This window comes from Lichenostomus cassidix, chromosome 1 (assembly GCF_008360975.1).
Source record: "Lichenostomus cassidix isolate B80296 chromosome 1, HeHo_3.0, whole genome shotgun sequence".
Classification (NCBI taxonomy): Eukaryota; Metazoa; Chordata; class Aves; order Passeriformes; family Meliphagidae; genus Lichenostomus; species Lichenostomus cassidix.
Genome location: NC_139479.1, coordinates 175,726 through 196,101, shown reverse-complemented (window position 1 = coordinate 196,101; position 20,376 = coordinate 175,726). Strand labels below are relative to the sequence as shown.

Genomic DNA, 20,376 nt, shown 5'->3' with positions numbered 1-20,376 from the left:
CTGCCGCTGGGCCTGGCTGCAGCCCTGCAGCACCTCTGGACTCATGGCCACAGCGGGGGCTGGCACCGGCACCAGACATGCCACGGGGTGAGCAGGGCGCGGCTGCCTCCTGTGGGGTTGGGGCTAGGGCACAGCAGGGACCCCCTCAGTCCCACGGGTGCTGGGGGGCCTGGCTGAGCCTTGGAGCCACTGGCAGCCGGGGGTGAGTGTGGAGCAGAGGGATCCCAAATGGGGATGGGATGACCCCAGGTCACAGCCCACAGAGGGTTCTCTGTGCCCCACAGCTGCACTGCCACCCCCCAGAACTGGACCCTGGACCCTGCTGGGGACTGGTACTACAGATGGATCAACCTCATGGCACTGCCCATCCTATACAACTGGGTCGTCCTCATCCTCAGGTGCCAGGCAGGAGGGTTGGGGTGGTGGTGTGGGGTGTCCTGGCCCCGTAGCAGTGACACCTCATGATGCCACCTGTACCTCAGGTGCTGCTTCCCTGAGGTGCAGGAGGCACACGTGGGGCTGTGGCAGGGCCTGGACGGGCTCAGCGATGCACTGTACCTGCTGGATATCGCCGTGCACCTCCACACAGGTGTGTACAGACACTCACAGAGAGACACAGGTGTGTACAGACACACACACAGAGACAGAGACACAGGTGTGTACAGACACACACAGACACACACAGGTGTGTGTGCATACACACAGACACGCAGGTGTGTACATACACACACAGAAGGTACATACACACACAGACACGCAGGTGTGTACATACACACACACACACACATACACACATGAGCACTCCCGACCTCACAAAGAGGACATCTGTGTGGGAGGTCTGGAGTCTCAGCCCCACAGCAGCCCAGGGAACCATCACTGACATCCCCCAGGGTGCCCATCCAGGGTTCTTCTCCCATGGGCCCTCCCTGTGCCCCATGCTGAGCACTTACCCGGTCACCACTGTGAGCCCACTTCCATCACAGGGAGGTCCTGAGCACCCCCTGCCCCTCAAAGCCCAGATCCTCTGTAGTCCCATGGCTCCTCTGGCTGCCCACTCAGGTTTCCTAGAGGACGGGATCCTGGTGCAGGACATCAGCCGGACGCGGTGGCGCTATCTGGGCTCCTGGACCTTCCCCTGCGATGTGATGGCCGTGCTCCCCACCGAGCTGCTCTGTCTGCTCCCAGGGGTCCCCAGGGTCCCAGGGGTGCCAGCAGCACGCCTCAACCGCTGCCTACGGGTGCCGCGACTCTTCGAGGCCTTCAACCGGTGCGAGACACGCACGGGACGGCCCAACACGTTCCGCATGGCCAAGCTGATGCTGTACCTGCTGCTGGGCATCCACTGGCACGGCTGCCTCTACTTCGCACTGTCGGCACACCTGGGGCTGGGTGTTGACTCCTGGGTTTGCCCCAGCTTCACCCGACTTCTGCGCCGCTACCTGCACAGCTTCTACTTCTCCACACTGGTGCTGGCCATGGTGGGTGACACACCGACACCGCAGCGCGAAGAGGAGTTCCTCTTCCTCACTGCCGGCTTCCTCCTGGCCGTGCTGGGCTTTGCCACCATCACCGGCAGCATCAGCACCGTCATTGTCAACCTCAGCGCAGCCGACGCCACCTTCTACCCCGATGCAGGGCCGGTGCAGCAGTACCTGCGGGCGCAGGGCACGGGCAGGCGGCTGGCAGAGCGCGTAGCGCGCTGGCACCAGCACCTGCGGGCGCAGCGCAAGCTGCCGGCAGAGCGGGAGGTGCTGCAGCACCTGCCACGGGGGCTGCAGGCCGAGGTGGCAGCCAGCGTGCACCTGCAGGCCCTGCGGCGCGTGGGGCTGTTCCGCAGCTGGGAGTACGGCGTGCTGCGGCAGCTGGTGCTGCGCCTGCGCCCACAGGTCTTCGGCCCTGGCGAGTTCGTGTGCCGGCGTGGCGATGTGGGCCGTGAGATGTACTTCATCCGCGAGGGCCGCCTGGCCGTGGTGGCTGAGGATGGCGTCACGCAGCTGGCCGTGCTGGGAGAGGGGCTCTACTTCGGGGAGATCAGCCTCATCAACATCAAGGGTGAGCCCCACACTACACCCCAATGCCACCCAGTGGTCCCCCGGGGCTCATGGCCTCCTTGCCCCACAGGGAACGCGGCAGGGAACCGGCGCACGGCCAACATCCTGAGCATCGGGTACTCAGACCTGTTCTGCCTGGGCAAGGAGGACCTGGCAGAGGTGCTGGCCGAGTTCCCCTGTGCCCGTGCTGCCATGGAGGCCAAGGGCCGGGAGCTGCTGCTGCGCATGGGCCAGCTCAACACCGGAGCCGAGGCAGCAGCGGTGGCAGCCGAGGCCGAGGCTGAGCAACGGCTGCAGGGGCTAGAGGTGGCCCTAGAGGGGCTGCAGACACGGGCAGCCCGATTGCTGGCACAGCTGGAGGCCAGTACCCTGCGCATGGCCCTGCGCCTCCAGCGCCTCGAGCGGTGGCTGCACCTGCGGCACCAGCAACGGGATAGAGCAGCGAGGACAGATGGAGTAGCAGGGATGGCCTCGCCACTGTGGTCCCAGGGTCCTACTGGGGGGCAGGGCCCACCCAGGGTGCAGGGTTCAACCAAGGCACAGGGTCCCCTCAGGGCGTATGGTCCCCTCAGGGAACAGGGTCCCTCCAAGATGCAGGCTGCCCCCAAGACACAGGGTCCTGCCCAGGGACCAGGTCCTATAGGAGGATGGAGTCCTGCTGGGGTGCAGGGTCCTTCCAAGGCACAGGGTCCTCTCTGGGATCAAGGTCCCCACAAAGCACAGAGTTCCCATGGACCACAGGGTCCCAGCAGCATTCAAGGTCCCCCCAAGGCACATGATACCCCCATGGCACGGGGCCCCCCCAGGGCACAGAGTCACTTTGGGGCACGAGGTCCCAGTGGCACCTATGGTCCCAGGCGGGCACGGGCTCCCCCCAGGGCGCAGGGTCCCTCTGGGTCACAGAGTCCCAGAGGAGCGCATGATCTCTCCAGGGTTCGGGGTTCCACGAGGGGTGGGGGTGCCGTGGGACAAGTCCCGCGGTACTGAGAGGTCACCTGGAGGGGGACACAGCAGCGACAACTATTGTCGGATGACACCGACAGCTGCTGCTGGGGGACGGGACGGGGAAGGAACCGGGATGGGGACGGGTCAGGGTCATGGAGTTGCCGAACTGGGGACGAGCCGGTACCGGAGCCGGGAGCAGCTAGGGACCCCCAACCCCGCCGGGCCGTCCCGGGGTCAGCCGCAGGGACACGGTGACAGACACCGCAGGACCGCTCCCGGCAAACCCCTCAAGCTCCCCGACCCGCCCGGGACTCCGGCTGCAGCCCGGTACCCCCCGAGCCCAGCTCCCGGTACTCTCCATGGCCCCACCCGTTCCCCCGGCCCCGGGCTCCCCTTGTTCCCGCCTTCCCCGAGCCCCCCAGCAACCCCCAGGCTCCCCCCGCCGCTGCCACCGCCCCCCGCCCCCGGCCCGCCCCGCGCCTGGCGCCGCCTCCGCTTATCCACCGGCGGCTCCGAGCGGAGCGGAGCCTCGTCCCTCCCGGAGCCTCCCTGTGCCAGGTCCTTCCCGGTGCCTCCTGCCGGAGGACGGGCGGGGGGCGCAAGGGGGTCCCCATCATGGACCCCCGGCCCCTCAACGAGTCGCTGCAGGAGCTGCTCTGCCGCTCCGGGAACGGCACCGGGAACGGACCCGGCACCGGGAACGGGACCAACGGTTCGGTGTGCGACCTCCTCCGCAGGGGCCTCCGCGGGCCCCCGGCGCCCAGAGGTGAGAGCGAGGGGAGTGGGGGGTGGAGGAGCGGGATGGACCCAGGGAGGGCCCCCCCCGTAGCCGGCCCTGAGCCCCCGAGTACGCCAGCACCCGGCTTCGTCCTGCCGCGCCACCCCGGTGCCCGCCGCCCCGCGCTCCGGTTCTCCCGGTCCCCGATCAGTGCCGCCCCCGTCCCCCGCCGTGTCCCTCATCGCACCCATCATCCCCCGTCCCCGCGCCCCGAGAGGGGACTCGGTTGCCCCGGCACTGCCCAGTGGTCCCCGTGCGAATCTCTGTACCGCCTGGGAAGGACACGCCGGGCTGTGCCGGTGGCAGCAGGAGGGCGGAGGGGATTCCGACAGGGACGCCAGGGACACAGACATCGCCCGCCCCGCACCCCTGCCCCACTGCCGGGGCCGGGACTTCCAGTCGCACCCTCGACTGGGACGCCCCCATCCCATCCCAGGGCCAAGACCCCAAGCCCATCGCAGCGCCCGGCTGGGCTCCCCTCGTCCCGCTTGTCTAGACTCCGCTCTCTGGGCTGAACGTCCCTGTCACGTTCCCGCGCCGCCGGGGGAGCCGCGGCTCAGCACCGCGGCAGAGGGTGGGCAGGATGGGGGCACCCACCTGGATGAGGGTCCCCCAGCCTCATGGAATTGAGCCGGGGGCACACACCTGGATGAAGGTCCCCCAGCCTCACGGAATTGAGCCGGGGTACACGGGGTTCGCCCCAGCTCCTGGAAGCTGCCAAACGGGGGGAACCGATGCACTCGTCTGATGGGTCCCCACCGAGCCCCCACCGATCACGCTGGAGCCCCGGTGTCCCAGTGCCTGGACCTGTGCTGGGGTGCCTTTGGGGTGCCTTCAGAGTGTCTGGGGGTGCCACCAGGCTACCCTTGGAGTGCCATGGGGGTGTCTCCATGGTACCTTCAGGAGTGCTTTCAGAGTGCCTCTAGAGTGCCACCTGGGTGCCTCTGGAGTGCACCCAGGGTCCCAATGCAGCGCCAGTGCACTGCTGCCCACAGAGCTGGACGTGGCGGTGCGCGTGGTGCTGTATGCGCTGATCTTCATGCTGAGCGTTGGGGGCAATGCGCTGGTGGTGGCCGTGCTGGCGCTGAACCGGCGACTGCGCACCGTCACCAACTGCTTCCTGCTGTCCCTGGCACTGAGTGACCTGCTCCTGGCACTGTGCTGTATGCCCTTCACCCTGCTGCCCGGCCTCATGGGCGCCTTCATCTTCGGCGACGTCGTCTGCAAGCTTGTCGCCTACCTCATGGGTAGGGTGGAGCACAGCGGGGGCTTGTCCCTCCCTCATGGGTATGGGGGGGCATGGCGGGGGGGCCTCATCCCTACCTTGTGAGTACATGGGGGCACAGGGAAGGGGCTTGTCCCTACCTCATGGGTATGTGCGGGGCTTATCCCTACCTCGTGGGTACATGGAATGCGGTGGGGGGCTTTGGGAGGAGGTGGGGGCCTGCAGCGTCATGACTTGCCGCCTGACACACCCTGCTACCCACAGGGGTCTCGGTGGCTGTGTCCACCTTCAGCCTGGTGGCCATTGCCATCGAGCGGTACAGTGCCATCTGCAACCCGCTGCAGTCGCGCGCCTGGCAGACGCGGTCCCACGCCTGCCGCGTCATCGCGGGCACCTGGGCTCTGGCAGCGCTGCTGATGCTGCCCTACGCCGTGTACAGCACCACGCGCCCCGCCGCCCCCCGCCCGCCCCCCACACAGTGCACACACCACTGGCCCAGCGAGCAGGTCCGGCAGACCTGGTGAGTCCTGGGGGAGGAAGGGGGAGCGCGGGGGTGACGGGATGCCAAGTGACAGGGGCCCCTGTCCCAGGTACGTCCTGCTGCTCCTCGTCCTCTTCTTCATCCCAGGCGTGGTGATGACAGTGGCATACGGGCTCATCTCCCGTGAGCTCTACCGTGGCATCCGCTTTGAGCTGGACATCAAGAGGGAGGTGGCAGGTGAGGGGACGGGGGATGATGCTTGGCATGACCCCTGCGTGGGCGGAGTGCCCACCCCAGGATGAGAGGGAGGTCTGAGCCCCTACCCCTGCTTCCCACAGTGTTGTGTTCCTCAGGGACAGCCCCCTTTCCTGGGGACCTCCTTGTAGCCTTGGGCTGCAGCATGTCCCCATGGTGCCATGTCCATTTCCATGTCCCCTGCACCCCATCCCACCCCTTCTGGAGGATGCTCCTATGGTGTTGGGGTGCAGCATGCTCCTACAGTGTCCTGGCTGTGACCATACCTCCTCACTCCACAGCCCAACACGGTGTCGGGGGGAACCCAGTGCCCACCTGTGACGAAGGCGACGGGTGCTACCTGCAGCTGTCACGTCCGGGTGCAGCGCTGGAGCTGCGGGCACTGGGAGAGGCTGCACAGCAGGACCGAGCACGTATCAACAGCTCGGGGGCCCAGCTGGCAGCCAAGCGTCGCGTGATCCGCATGCTGGTGGTCATCGTGGCCATGTTCTTCCTCTGCTGGCTGCCCATCTTCGCTGCCAACACGTGGCGTGCCTTTGCCCCGCGGGCAGCCCAGCGGGCACTCTCGGGGACCCCCATTGCCTTCATCCACCTGCTCTCCTACACCTCGGCCTGCACCAACCCCCTCATCTACTGCTTCATGAACCGCCGCTTCCGCAAGGCCTTTGGGGCCACCTGCGCGGGCTGGGCTTGTTGCCGTGCCTGCCCCCGCCGCCCGCCCGAGGATGAGCCCCCTGTGGCTAGCGCCTCGCTCTCCAAGTTCAGCTACACCACTGTCAGCAGCCTGGGGCCCCCCTGAGCCAGGGACCTCTGAGCCACGACCCCCAAACTGAGCTGGGAGCGCCCTGAGCCTGACCCCCCTGCAGCAGCAACCCTCTGAGCCCTCCATGGCCAGCGGCTTGCTCTCCAAGTTCAGCTACACCACCGTCAGCAGCCTGGGATGCCCCTGAGCTGGCATCTCTGTGCTGGAACACCCCTGAGCCCTCCAACACCAGTGCCTGGGGCCCACGTGAGCTAGACCCCCATGAGTCCCCTATGGCCAGCACCTTGCTCTCCAAATTCAGCTACACCACTGTCGGCAGCCTGCGACCCCCGAGCTAGACCCCCTTAAGCACCCTAACATCAGTGCCTGGGCCCCACCTGAGCTGGACAGGATCCCCCCAGGCATGAACCCCACCCTGCCTCCCCCGGGCACTGCCTGCACCCCCTGTGCCCCTTCCCCCGTGCCTCCCAGATCACGGTACCTCCAGTTTCCCGCCCTCCCGGGACACCCTCACCCGCCATCCGCTGCTCAATCCCAGTGCCCCCGAGTCCCCGGCTGGGTTGGGGCGAGGGGCTGGGCGGGAGGACCCTTGGGGCTGGGCAGGTCAGAGGCACCCCCAGCCCTGCCCAGCCCAGCCCGGGGTCTCCTCGCGCTGCTCCCCGACTACGGTTACAATAAACTGACCCCGTGCCCACCTGCGCCGCTGCTCCCACCGCTCCTGCCCGGCAGGCACGGAGGCTCCGGGGGGCAGCTCCGGGCGGGACGTGGGGTCAGCACCGCGCAGGGCTCGGGGGGCTGCAGCCTGGGACCCTCCGTTGCGAGTACTCCTGAGCCCGGCGGCGGCGATGGCTGGGGGAGTGGGGTGCCCGGGTGCGGAGCACCCAACGCCGCACGGGGGTGTGACCGTGGGCAGAGGAGGAGAACCCCAGGGAACACCTCCGTGTCCCAGAACTCCATCTCCCATAACGCCCCGCGCGCCCCGCATAGAGCCGCCCCTTCATTTGCATGTGGCCCCGCCCCCCGGGTGGCCGCGCCCCTTCTCGGCTGGCGATTGGCCGCGCCTCTCTCGAGACCACGCCCCCGCCGTGCTCTGTGTGGCTCCGGGGCTCGGGCCCCGCCCACACCCCCGCCCCAAGCGTGGCCCCGCCCCCTCGCTGCCTTGCTCCGCCCCGCCCGGTCAGGAATGCCGGCGCTCGGGCCCCGCCCCTCTTCCCTCGGCCATGGCCGCCCGGGCTCGGGCCCCGCCGGGGCCCACGGTGCGGTCCCTGCCGCGATTGCTGTTGCTGGCTCTGGCCGCGCTGTCGCTGCTGTCGCTGCCGGTGGCGGCGGGGTCGCCGCCCGACCCCGGGGAGCAGCTGGTGGCGGCGGCGCCGCGCTGGGGCTGGCGGAACGTGTCGTGCCCGGCCTGCCGGGTGCTGTTCGGGGCGCTGGACCTGGCGCTGCAGGTGGGAACGGGGGCATCGGGGAGTACCGGGACACGGGCGGCAGCGGGGGGACACCGGAACACCGGGCGAGGCACGGGGATGGGGGGATGCCGGGACACCAGGACAGGGGGAGCGGGGGCGACAGGAAGCGGGGGGACAGGAGCGGGGACAGAGGGGACGGGACGAGACAGGACAGGGACGGGATCAGTTACAGGGACAGGGTCAGGACACAGACAGGCCGGACCTGTCCCTCGTGACGGGCCTGGGCCGGGGCAGGCCGGGGCAGGTCGGGGCTTGTGACAGACACGAGACCAGGACGGGAATGGGGACAGGGACGGGCTGGAATAGGGACGGGCGGGGACGGCGAGAGTGACAGGCTGGGACGGCTCAAAGGGGAAGGGGAGCGGAGACAGGGACGGGCGTGGCTCCGCTTGGGGGAACGGGGGCGGGCTGGGACAGGAACAGGAACGGGGACATGGACAGGCTGGGGTGGGTCGGTGAGTTCGCCTGAGACGACGGGGACAGGCTCGGGCGGGGACGGGAAGGGAGGGAGGAGGGAACCGGGCCGGGGGAACAGGGGCTGGGGGACCGTGTGGGTGCCTTCTGGCTTCGTGATGTCCAGCTGAGTGGACCGGGGTGGCCGGCGGGTGTGGGACAGTGACAGCAGCCGGGTGTCGGGGTGTAGGGTCGATCCCGGGGGGCTGCGGGTGCAGCGCGGTGATGGCAGTTGGGTGCCGTGCCCGTCGCTGGTGGGCACAGGCCAGTGATAGCATCTGGAGTTCGGGGGGGGTGGGTGCAGTGAGGATAGCAAGAGGTGTGGGGCGCTGGGGTCATCCCGAATGTCCATCCCCCGCAGCTGGAGCCGAATGTGGCGCGTGTGGGGCGCGTGGCGTCGCGGCTGTGCCAGGAGCTGCGGCTGGCGCGGCCGCCCGTGTGCCGCCAGGCCGTACAGCTGTTCCAGGGCGATGTGGTGGCAGCCTGGGCACGCTCGGTGCTGCGCCCGCCCGAGGCCTGCGGGCTCCTGCTGGGCCCCCGCTGCGGACACTGGGACATCCTGGGAGCCTGGAACCTGTCCCTGCCCGCCGCCCCCAAGCCGCCAGTGCGGCCCCCCGTGCCGCCACCGCCTGGAGCACCCACCGCCCGCATCCTCTTCCTCACCGACCTGCACTGGGACCGTCAGTACACGCCGGGTAGTGCTGCTGCCTGCCCCGACCCGCTGTGCTGCCGCGGGGCCTCCCGCAACGGGCCGGGGACGGCGGGGTTCTGGGGTAGCTACAGCAAGTGCGACCTTCCCCTGCACACCATCGACGCTCTGCTGGCCCAGCTACCCAACACCACCGGGCACACCAGCAACGGCACCGGCGGCTTTGCGGCAGCGTACTGGACTGGGGACATCCCTGCGCACGACGTGTGGCAGCAGAGCCGCGGGGACCAGCTGCGGGCGCTGCGCACAGTGACGGCCCTGCTGCGCACCCGCCTGGGAGGGCTGCGTGTCTTCCCAGCCGTGGGGAACCACGAGGCCACCCCAGTGAACGCCTTCCCCCCACCCTACGTGCGTGGGAACCGATCGGCCGCGTGGCTCTACGATGCCATGGCCGAGGCCTGGCAGGGCTGGCTGCCCCCCGCCGCCCTGCACACCCTGCGGTGGGCATGGGGCGGGGCTGGGGGGAGAGGGTGGAGGTCTCCAGACTGTTGAGGGCCCAGGCATGGGGAGTTCATGGATTGCAGGGGTAGGAGGGCACTGTGGTGGGGGTTCTGGGCTATTGAGAGCCTGGGTCTGTGGCATTTTGGTACCAGGGATCAGGGGCACAGGGCTGGGAGGCTCCACTCTGGGGGGCTCTGGGCTGTCAGGTGTTCTGGAGTAGGGGAGTTGGGGTAGCACAGACTGGGCGGCTCAGAGCTGGGGCCTATGGGCTACTGGGGGCTCAGGACTAGCAGGACACAGAGGGGTCTCCATGCTGGAGGGGCAGTGGGGGTACCATGCTAGCTGGGGCTGGGTGCAGATATCTCAGTTTCATGGGGAGGGGAGAGGTGCAAGGAGGGGAATCATGGCTGGTTGGAGTACAGAGGGCTGGGGGTGGACAGGAGCCATGGGGGCTCCAGGCTGGGGGCTGTAGGCAGATGGGCAGTGTGGGTGGCAGAGAGCTGGGGGTCCACGGGATGGGTGCAGGGTGTGAGGATCAGGGGACACAGTGCAGCCCCCTTTTCACCACAGGGCTGGTGGGTTCCACGCAGCTCATCAGGGTGTGAGAGTCCATGGGGCAGGGCAGCACAGCACTGACCCTGCTTTTCCCCGCAGGACCGGCGGGTTCTACACGGCACAAGTCTGGCCTGGGCTGCGCCTTGTCTCCCTCAACATGAACTTCTGCTCCCAGGCCAACTTCTGGCTCCTCATCAATGCCACCGACCCTGCAGGGCAGCTCCAGTGGCTCATGGGGGTCCTGGCAGATGCTGAGCGTGATGGGGAGAAGGTGGGGGAGGGTTCTGAGGGGACATGGGGGGTTCTGGTGGGCCTTGGGCAAACCCCCAGCCTTGCCTTCCTGCCCACAGGTGCACATCATCGGCCACATCCCCCCAGCCCACTGTCTGCGCAGCTGGAGCTGGAACTACTACCGCATCGTCAACAGGTCAGTGCCTGATGCCCTGGCCCAGACCCCCACACCGTGTGCCAGACCCCTGACTGTGTGCTCCACCCCACATGCCAGACCTCCACACTGTGCTCTGGACTCCTCCCCATGTGCTGGACCCCTGCCCTGCACACTAGACCCCTGTCCACGTGTCCTTGACCCCCACAACCCCCACACCAGAACCCTACCCCACAAGCCAGAGCCCAGCTCCAGACCCTGAACTCCCACCCTGTGAATGGGACCCCAGCCCTACACAACAGACCCATGGCCCACATGCTGGACCCCTACATCACACCTCCACTCCACACCCTGGACCCTCACACCACATGCCAGACCACTGCCCACTTGCCCTGGAGTGCCATCTCATGCACCAGATTGCCCACCCCATATGCCAGATCCCCACCGCACATATGGAACCAGGACCAGGCTCGGGTTTGGGTTCCAGAGTGGGAGGTCTGGGGGTTGGGATGCCACCCCCCACTCACCCTAGCGTGGCAGGTTTGAGGGCACCATCGCAGCCCAGTTCTTCGGGCACACGCACGTGGACGAGTTCGAGTTGTTCTACGATGAGGAGACGCTGTCACGTCCTGTCTCCATTGCCTTCGTCGCACCAAGTGTCACCACCTACATCAACCTCAATCCCGGTGCGCCCCAAACTACCCCCTTGTGCGGCCCCCAAAACCACCCCAATTCCCCCGGTGCTGACCATCCCTTCCACCACAGGGTACCGTGTGTATGAGGTGGCCAGTTCCTACCCCGGGAGCTCCCATGCGGTGCTCAACCACGAGACCTTCATCCTAAACCTCACAGAGGCCAACGCGGCTCCCCCAGGGACTCCCCCGCGCTGGCAGCGGCTTTATAGCGCGCGCGAGGCCTACGGGCTGCCCACAGCCTTCCCAGCTGACTGGGACCAGCTGGTGCGGCGGATGCAGGACGACGAGCAGCTCTTCCAACGGTTCTGGTTCCACCTGCACAAAGGGCACCCACCCCGCGAGCCCTGCGGGAGCCCCTGCAAGGCTGCCCTGCTCTGCGCCCTGCGCTCCGGCCGCGCTGCCGACCCCACGCTCTGCTGGCCCCTGCGCCCCACGCTGCCTTTCCCACGCATCCAGGAGCTCTGGCAACAGCGGCGGCTCTGCTGACCTGGGGGCCGGCTGGAGTGGGGGCCGGGACATGGTCACAGCAGGACCAGAGTCAGCACATGGTCTCGCTGGAAGCAGGGCTGGGACGTGGTTGCACAGGGAGCAGGATCAGAGTCAGCACGTGGTCTCACTGGAAGCAGGGCTGGGACATGGTTGCACAGGGAGCGGGACTGGAGTCAGCACATGGTCACGCCAGGATGGGGGCTGGGAGCAGCATCAGCACAAGGTCACACTGGGAGCAAGGTCAGGATTGGCATGTGGTCCCCATGTCTCACCAGTAGCACAATAAAGGCACAATGGACCCCACCACCCCTCCTTATCCTCACCCACCAGGGTTGGAATTGGGATTGGGATCAGCACATAGTCCTCATGCTCCCATCACCCCTCAGTACAGGTATGATGTACAGGATGAAGGACAGTGGAGTATCCACTGTCCTTCATTCTCCTCACCAGAATTCTCAGCCCACAACCTAGGGAGACCCAAATCAGGGATGCTGAGACCCCACCATCCCACCTCCTCCTAATTTGCATCCAGAGAGATCACAATTGGGAGAAGTCCACGGTCCCTGTACTCCCATCACTCTTCCAATAAAGGTGTGGACAGACCTCACCACCCTCTTCATCTTCCTCCTCACTCTGCAGCACCCTAGGAAGACCCAAACCAGACGCAACAGAACCCTTCAACCCTCTTTCTCCTCCTCTTGCTGCTCCTCCCTGTATGAGGCTAAATGCAGAGCCAAGCCGGGCTGGTGGAATGGGTTTATTAATTAATGATTTAGTACAACACAGACCCTCGTTACACCGCATGCATTGGGGACCTTGGGGGGGGTGTGACCCACCACGGGGGCAGTGGGGGAGGCAGGACCCCTGAGCCAACACCCTGGGGAACTCTGTGCCCTGGAGCGTTGGGTCAGCGGTCCTGGCCCCCCCACACTGCCTTGCCCAGCCACGTGCCCCCCCCACCATTGCCCCGCTCAGGGGGTCTGCGCCCCTCCCCGCCGCGGTTTGAGGGTTCCCAGGAGGGTCTGCACCCCCCGGCGCACAGAGGAGCCCACCCGCCGTGCCACCGAGTCAGCCGGGGGGGCTGGCAGGCAGGAGCTGGAGGCCTGGGGCCGCGCATCCAGGCACTTCTGGTAGCGGAGCTGTGGGAAGCGAGGGGGGTCAGCGGGGGACGGGGGGAGCCCGAGGGGGGCCTGGGGGGTCGCACTCACCACGCAGGCAGCCTGCAGCGCCTCGCTGAGCCCCGCGGCATTGGGCTCACACCACACCATGTGGCAGCGGAAGGTGCCAGGAGCACTGGCCATGATGAAGGCGAAGGCGCGGACGTCGCGTCCCACCCCCATGAAGGACAGGAACCGCACGCGGCACTCGCACAGCACCGCCTCTGTCTGCGGGAGTAAGGGGGTCACCGGGGCACCCCAGCATGGGGAGGGGGCATCAGGTCACCCGTGGCATGGAGAGGGCTTAAAGCAAGGCAGAGGGGAGAGGCCGCTAGGGCACCACAGGAGGAGAAGCAGCAGACACTGGGGCACCCATGGCAAGGGGAAGGGATCACCACGGCACCCACATGATGGGGAGGGGGGCACCAGAGTGTGGAGGGGGTCATCGAGGCACCCCCAGGATGAGGACAGGGTCAGCAGGGCACATGGGATGTCACTAAGGTGCCCACCAGGAGAGGTGGGGGGTCACTGTGGTACCCTGGGGCTGGAAAGGTTCAGCACAGCTTGGGGGATCCCCTCCCCCAGGGTGGGAGGGGATCCGATCCCCCAAAGTCCCCTGGGATGTGGTGGGGTGGGGACACACTGTGGCAGGGAGGAAGCCATCGTGGATCCCTGCTACAAGGAGGGGTCTCTGCAGCCCCTCTGGCATGAGACAGGGTCACTGAGACTCCAGAACAGGAGGGGGTCACCAGTGCAGGTGGGGGTCACCACAGTCACCCCAGGCCAGGATGGTGGTCCCAGGTGGGGACACACCTGGCAGTGGGCAATGGTGAGGGTGGGCATGGGTGGGGGTCCCAGGGCAGGGGCAGTCCCAGGAGGGCACATACCTGGCGGTGAGCAATGGTGAGGGTGGCAGGGGCCACGCTGACCACCACAGGGGTGGGTGCAGGGGGCTCCCCTGAGCCAGGGGCCAGCGCTGCCTCCAGTGCCGCGTTGATCACATCCATGCCTGGGCGGCACAGAGAGGGTCAGGGAGATCCTGGGGGTACCCTCGCCCCACAGCTGCCCCACATGGGCTGGAGGAGCCCCCCTGAGACACCTCCCTCCTTCCCCCCAAGTCCCCCACTCACCCACTGGCTTGGCAACAGGGACACAGCCCAGGTAACACACCGGGAAGCGCTGAACCACCTCACTCTTGGGGGCTGGGAACTCCACTGTGGAGAAGGCACTGTCAGATACCCCCAGAGCCCCCCAAGACACCCCAGAGCCCCAGCATCCCTCCAGAACCCCTCCCCCCACCCCTCAGTGCTCACCCAGCACCCAGCTCCCCACAAGACCTCTTGGAAGCTAAGCACTCCACTGTCCTCCCCAGAGCCCTTCAAGACCCCCAGAGTACCCCAACGCTCCCCCAGAACTCCCAACACCCCTCAATTGCACCACCTTGCTCTTGGGGGCCAGGAGCCCTGCTGTGGTGGGGGGACATAACCAGAACCCCCCAAAAGCCACCCTCTCTCCTAGCTGCCCTCCCCCAGTGAATGCAATCTCCAGACATGAGCCCTCTGCCCTGCAATTCCCCCATCCCCTCGCAGGAACCCCTCTAGCAGTCCTTCAGCCCTTCCTAGTAACTCCCGGATTCCAAATCCCCTCCAGGGTACCTCCCAGATGCGCCCCCAGACCCACCCCAATTCCCCCACAGGTACCCTCCTAACCCCCATACCCTGCAGGGGAGGCTCCCCCAGCCGGGGAGGCTCTGTCCCCAGGCCGTTGGCTGCTGCCCGGGCGCTTCGCCTCTCCGCCGTCAGCTGGGGGACAGGGGAATACAGCCCTCCCAGATGTCACACCACAGTGGCCTCCAGGGACCCCCATGGTGACCCACAGCCCTCCAGATGTCATACCAGGGGCACCCCCAGCCCTCTTGGCTGCCACACCATGGGCATCCCACAGGGACCCCCAGAGACCCCTGGCCCCTGTGCTCTGCAGCAGCTCTTTGGGGACACTGGGGTGGGGAGGGGCTCACCCAGGAAGAGGCCTAGGGACTGGCTGGAAGGGCCTGGAGGTCTCACCTGTGTACAGATGTGGTGCAGGCTCGGGCAAGTCCCGGCAGGTTTTTGGGGGTCTCACCTGGGCACAGATGTGGTGCAGACCAAGGAAGGGGAATTTGGGGTGGGTTACCTGGGCCCAAGGGGTCTTGGTGTCTCACCTGGGCACAAAGCTGGTGCAGACCAAGGTGGCAGTTTGGGGGGAAACCCGGCAGGGAGTTGGGAGGGTTTTATCTGGATGCAGACCCAGTGCAGGCCGGGGGGTGCTTCCCAGGGAAGTTTAGGGGAGGTCTCACTTGGGCACAGACATAGTGCAGGCCAAGAGGGCAGTTTGAGGGGCTCCCGGGGTGGTCTGGGGGGTCTCACCTGTGCACAGACCTGGTGCAGCCCAGTGGCGATGGCGCTGGCTGGCCCCTCACAGCGGAACACGTGGCACTTCAGCACCTGCGTCAGGGGGTCCCGGGCCACGTATGCAAAGTCCCTAGAGGGTGAGGAGGGGTCACTCAGGAACCCCCCAGTCACCTCCCCACCCAGTCCGAGCTGGGACTGGGGGCATTGGGGGTCAGGGGGCAGATTGGGGCCATACCTTTCCCTGTGTCCCCAGCAGCACAGCAGGACAGAGCGGGGTTAGGGGGTGGCAGGGGGGCACGGACCCCCTGCTCCACAGCCCCAGGACCCACCCCACACCCCCCTAAGGGCAGGTCTGATCCTGCCCCACACCCTTCTCTGCTGGGGGGGCTCAGTGTTGGGACCCCATGGCCCCCATCTGCCCAACCCCACGTGGGACCACATCCACATGTGGGACCCTCCAGCCCTGTGCACGTGACTCCCATAGCCCCACACCCTACCCATGTGGGAATCCCAGTCCCATGGCCCCCTCCACACCCAGATTGCCCCCATCCCCACCCCATATACACAGGAGCCCAGCCTCTCATGCACCCAGCCCCCTGCAGACACCAGAATGTCATGTCCCCCATGCCCGCCCCCCGTGCTACCTCAAGCTGCACACGCGGGCACCCTGTGCCCCCCAGCCCCACACCTGCCCCCACCTGCTGCCGTGCCGCCCCACGCCCCACACGCGGATGGCGCCCACAGGCTGTGCGTGCAGCAGCGTCCGGTCCTGCGGGTCCACGAGCTTCAGCGTGCGGCCCTCGAGCAGCAGCAGTGCCCGTGCCTGGGGACACACAAGGGCCAGGAGGATACTCAGCTCCCCCAGGTGCCAGGAGGGCAGTGGAGAGGGTGCGGGATGGATGTGGGGGGCACAGGGGGAGTCTGGGGTCACTCACCTCCCCCCAGGTGCCAGGGGGGCCATCGCGAGGCCCCGAGAGCTGCCGGATGCAGGCGCTGACAGTGCTGCTGCTGCGGCCAGGACCCAGCTCCTCTTCCCGCAGCTGCACCCAGCCCAGGGAGCGCACAGGGAGGCCCTGGGGGTCAGGGGGGCAAATGGGATTCAGTGGGGGATGTGTGGGGCTGGCGGTGTGGGGTAGGGGCTGTGGGGCAGGGGCAGTGTGGGGCAAGGATGGCGTGGGGTGGGGAGCAGTGGAGAAATGAGTGGCGTGGGGCAGGAAAGGCAATGGAGCATGAGGCAGGGCTGGTGTGGGGCATGGGCTGTGGGGCAGAGAGGATTGGGGCAAGGGGGCAGGGGGATGGTGTGGGGCAGCCTCACCGCCCCAATCTGTACAGCCCCCGGACCTCGGGGCAGGGCAGACCCGTCAGGCCCCTCCCATGCAGGTGACAGCTTTGGGCATCCCTAGGTTGGGCGCCTCAGCCCCCCAGCGGTGGACCCAACAGGAGTGGGGAAGGGGCCCTGTGGGTTAGGAAGGTCAGGAGGGACTTGCCCTACCTTGGAGTCCAGCGCATCTTCCTCACCCAGGGCCATGCTGCAAGGGGAACCAAGGGGGTGGTCAGTGGCTGCACCCTGAGACCCTGGGGCCTCCCCAGCCCCAACTCCTGTCCCTGAGACCCCTCTGGGATCCCCCACATCCCACACCCAGGTCCCTGCCCCCCCCAGCTCCCACTTCACACGGGACACCTTTTCCCCATTCTGTTGCTTGTCACCCATGGTCCCACCTCCCGACAGAGCCCAGGCACAGCCCTGCCCATGCCCCACACCCCTCATGTGTCCCCCCAGTCCCTGAGCGTCCCCCGCACCCCTCTCCTGGTGATCCTGGGCCTGGTGATGGCGTCTCCACGTCTGACACTCCTGGCTCCTCATCTTCTTCCTCCTCCTCCTCCTCCTCAGCTGTGGGGTCCTGGGGGCAAGGGGACTCTGTGGGGCTGGGGGGACACTGACCCCCCACCCCTTCCCATCCACTGCTTCCTCTCACCTTCCACAAGTCCCCATCATTGAAGGTCTCAGCTGGGGCAAAGCTCGTCCAGGAGAGCTGCAGGGGGCTGGGTCAAGGTACCCCATAGCACAGCCCCACAGCACCCCATGGGCATCCCACACCCCACAGCAGCCCCCCAGTCACCCCATAAGCACCCCATGCTGCCATCCAATCACCCCACAGCACATTATGGGAGCCCCATGGTAACCCCAAGAGCAACTCACACCCATACCACAGGTGCCCCCGTGCCCCTCACAACAACCACCCCACCAGCATCCCCCCCTCAGCCTATACCCTGTAGCCACCCCTTGGCCACCCCACAGTGGCTGCATAGCCACCCCAGTCCAACCCCAGTCCCCTCAGTCCCGACTCACAGCGGGCCCCTCCGTGGGGGTGCTGCCATCAGAAGGGGTCTCATGGGGCCCGCCAGGGGGTTCCCACTGAGTGGTACCAGTAGGGACGTGCCAGTAGTAGGTGCCCGAGGTGTCCTGCACCCGCAGCCACCCGGGGGGCAGGTCCCCGTGTGCTCCCGCACCGCAAGGCCACAGTGACTCTGCAGGGCATAGGGGAGTCAGAGGGGGTCAGCCCCAACCCCACACAGCCCCCAGGGACACAGGGATGCCCCAGGAAGGTACCACAGGGACAAGGGGGCAAAGGGGATGCCGTGGAACTAGCAGGGACTGGGGACACAGAACAGTGCCCAAGGCGCTGGCGGACCAGGGGACCAGGAATGGCATCCAGGCAAGCTGAGGGTGTAGCAGTGTGCACACAGCCAGGGACTGGGGGAGATGTGGAGCTGACAGGAGCAGGAGGGCATGGCAGGAAGGAGGAGAAGGGGGCAGCAGTGGGGCTCCGTGGGGCACTTGTGGGGTGGCCAGAGATCGTCATGGGGTGACTGTGGGGCAGGTTGGAAAGTCAGAAGCCTCCAGGGGGCAGCTGTGGGGCGGTGAGAGGCCACTGTGGGGCTCCACAGGGCAGTCACAAGTCACTGGGGCTCCATGGGTCAGGTGCCCACCTGGCTCATCAGGGGAGCTGCCAGGACTGCCCTGGCTCAACGTGGCCCAGCTCGAGTCTTCGTCGCTGCCAGGGCCGGGCCCCCCGAAGAGGCGGCTGGCGCTGCGCCCCGGGGGCTCCCGCAGGCCCCGCTCTGTGCCCAGAGCCGGCGGAGAAACCCCGGCCCCGTCCTCCTCCTCCTCATCCTCCTCCTCATCTTCATCGTCCTCCTCCTCCTCCTCCTCCGAGGCGCCGATCAGCAGGGCCCGCGAGTCCCCGGCGGCGTTCCGGGCGTTGCGGGCCTGCACCGCCGGCTCGAGCGCTCCGGGGGATCCCCCGTGCGCCCCGGGGCACCTCTCCGGCCCCGGCGCCGGCTCGAGCTCGTTGCGGTTCTGGTCCTGCCCGGCCTTCGCCCAGCCGGCGCCGGGCAGCTCCTCGGCCGGGGCCCCCCCGGGGCCGGTGCGGGGGTCGGGGGGCGCCCCCAGCCCCAGGCTCAGCCCCGGGCACCGGTTGTCGTTGGCCAGGTCGCTGCGCTTGCTCAGGGCCCCCGACATGGCGCGAGGACACGGGGACGGGCGGGACCCCCGGCACGGCGGGACCCCCGGCCCGGCCCGACCGCGGCTGCCGTTGCGGGGGAGGAGGGCAGGGGGGTCCTACAGCCCCCGGGGCGCCTCCACGTCCATCGGGCCTGGGGGCACCTGGGGGTAGCAGGGGGACCCCTGGCCACGGGCGCTCCGCGGCCCCGGGTCCTCCCAAGGACTCGGCATCCCCTCACAGCTCTCTCACGGACGCGGGCAGCCTCCCCCCGCGCCAGGATCGCCCCGCGGCTCCCCGGGACGCGGGGACCTAGCCCAGCTCCAGGATCCCCCTCGGCCCGGCATCCCGCACTGCCCCCGCGCACGGCCCCGGCTCCCCCCGCAGTCCCCTCCGCCGCCAAAACCTCTCGGGGTCGCCCCGCGACTCGCCCGGCATCTCTCCGCACCTGCCCACGGCCCCGCCACGGGAGACCCCACGGGGACCCCGCACCCGCGGACCGCCCCGCTCCCCCCGGCCCGGGCCTGCGGGGGCAACACGGGCCTCCGTCCCCCCATCGCCCCCGCACTACTCCCCGCAGTGGGTCTGGCCAGTGTCCCCCCGGTTTCCCTGCCCCCGTTACCGGTACCTGCGGCGGCTCCTCTGCCGGGGGTCGCGGGGGGGAGGGTGGGGGGCTCGGGGCCGCGTCACTTCCGCTTCCGGACAGCGGGGGGACAGCGCCGCCTCTCGCGCCGGCGCCGCCGGGACCCCCGGGAGCCGCAGCGCGATCCCCGCGGCTCTGCGCGCCTCCGCCGGCCCTCCCCGGCACGCACCACCGGGTCCGCCCGAGACCCAGAGTACTGCCCGGGACCCCCAGCCTTGCCGGCGGCGGGGAGCTCGATCCGGCCCTGGGCGGAATGCAGGACACCCCCCGGTGGCACTCCCGAGCCCGGTGACCCAGACACTGCCCGTTCCGCCCCCTGTTCTAGCGGGCGGCGGGACCCCCGGTGCCATGCGTGCCACGGACCGGTTCAGCCCGGTTGAGCCCCCCGTTCCCCGTACCGGAATCCCCCAGGGCACCGGCACCGGGACGGGGTCAGCGCCGGGACCGCCTGCGGCTGCTGTGCCCCCGGCGCCCCCTGAACCCTCAGTTGGAGCAGGTCTCGAGGCTCCCAGCTCTTACCAACCCCCTGAGCCCTGCAGGGACCGGAGGGTCCAGCCGGGAGCAGCGATGGTGACACGGTGTGCGGGGTCCCTGCGCCCGGTATGGACCAGTCTGATCCTGTACAGGATCACAGTCATTTAGTTTGAAAAAGCTCCAGGACTGAGTCCGACCTGTGACTGATCCCCACGTTGTCACCCAGACCAGAGCACTGAGTGCCACAACCGTCCAGTTGTTCTTTGGACACCTCCAGGGATGGGGACTCCACCACCTCCCTGGGCAGCCCCTTCCAGCACTTGACAGCTGTTTCCATGAAGAAATTCCTCCTCATGTCCACCCTGAACCTCCTCAAGCACAGCTTGAGGCCCTTCCCTCTTGTCCTGTCACTTGTTTCCTGGGAAGGTCACCCCTGAGCCTCCTTTTCTCCAGGCTGAAGCCCCACCGCTGCTCCTGGTGCTCCAGACCCTTTCCCCAGCTCCATTCCCTTCCCTGGA

At 67.8% G+C, this 20,376-nt stretch overlaps 4 protein-coding genes across 8 annotated transcripts; 3 read left to right on the top strand and 1 right to left on the bottom strand.

Moving 5' to 3' along the window:
• Positions 1 to 842: 842 nt before the first annotated feature.
• On the top strand, positions 843 to 3,321 carry CNGA4 (cyclic nucleotide gated channel subunit alpha 4). The gene is made up of 2 exons (XM_085067640.1): positions 843 to 2,052; positions 2,122 to 3,321. Exons 1-2 carry the CDS (start codon positions 936 to 938, stop codon positions 3,036 to 3,038), a joined length of 2,034 nt encoding a protein of 677 aa, XP_084923766.1. The 5' UTR covers positions 843 to 935; the 3' UTR covers positions 3,039 to 3,321.
• A 290-nt stretch (positions 3,322 to 3,611) lies between these two features.
• On the top strand, positions 3,612 to 7,192 carry CCKBR (cholecystokinin B receptor). 2 transcript variants are annotated; one of them, XM_085067437.1, is made up of 5 exons: positions 3,612 to 3,762; positions 4,770 to 5,021; positions 5,264 to 5,519; positions 5,590 to 5,717; positions 6,017 to 7,192. In XM_085067437.1, exons 1-5 carry the CDS (start codon positions 3,612 to 3,614, stop codon positions 6,532 to 6,534), a joined length of 1,305 nt encoding a protein of 434 aa, XP_084923563.1. In that variant the 3' UTR covers positions 6,535 to 7,192. The 2 variants fall into 2 exon arrangements, with proteins under 2 accessions (XP_084923563.1, XP_084923641.1); XM_085067515.1 differs by lacking the exon at positions 4,770 to 5,021.
• A 52-nt stretch (positions 7,193 to 7,244) lies between these two features.
• Positions 7,245 to 11,994, top strand: SMPD1 (sphingomyelin phosphodiesterase 1). The gene is made up of 6 exons (XM_085067313.1): positions 7,245 to 7,943; positions 8,779 to 9,566; positions 10,222 to 10,393; positions 10,473 to 10,549; positions 11,048 to 11,193; positions 11,273 to 11,994. Exons 1-6 carry the CDS (start codon positions 7,344 to 7,346, stop codon positions 11,686 to 11,688), a joined length of 2,199 nt encoding a protein of 732 aa, XP_084923439.1. The 5' UTR covers positions 7,245 to 7,343; the 3' UTR covers positions 11,689 to 11,994.
• Positions 11,995 to 12,431: 437 nt separating this feature from the next.
• APBB1 (amyloid beta precursor protein binding family B member 1) lies at positions 12,432 to 19,517 on the bottom strand. 4 transcript variants are annotated; one of them, XM_085065666.1, is made up of 14 exons: positions 19,370 to 19,517; positions 18,230 to 18,895; positions 17,589 to 17,767; positions 17,215 to 17,271; positions 17,039 to 17,139; positions 16,731 to 16,767; positions 16,174 to 16,311; positions 15,937 to 16,061; positions 15,254 to 15,368; positions 14,566 to 14,650; positions 13,979 to 14,062; positions 13,736 to 13,857; positions 12,900 to 13,076; positions 12,432 to 12,830 (listed from the first exon to the last, which is right to left on the bottom strand). In XM_085065666.1, exons 2-14 carry the CDS (start codon positions 18,759 to 18,761, stop codon positions 12,663 to 12,665), a joined length of 1,920 nt encoding a protein of 639 aa, XP_084921792.1. In that variant the 5' UTR covers positions 18,762 to 18,895; positions 19,370 to 19,517; the 3' UTR covers positions 12,432 to 12,662. The 4 variants fall into 4 exon arrangements, with proteins under 4 accessions (XP_084921792.1, XP_084921684.1, XP_084921875.1 ...); XM_085065558.1 differs by having other exon boundaries at positions 18,230 to 18,905; positions 19,370 to 19,438; XM_085065749.1 differs by lacking the exon at positions 17,215 to 17,271 and having other exon boundaries at positions 18,230 to 18,905; positions 19,370 to 19,438.
• Positions 19,518 to 20,376: the final 859 nt, after the last annotated feature.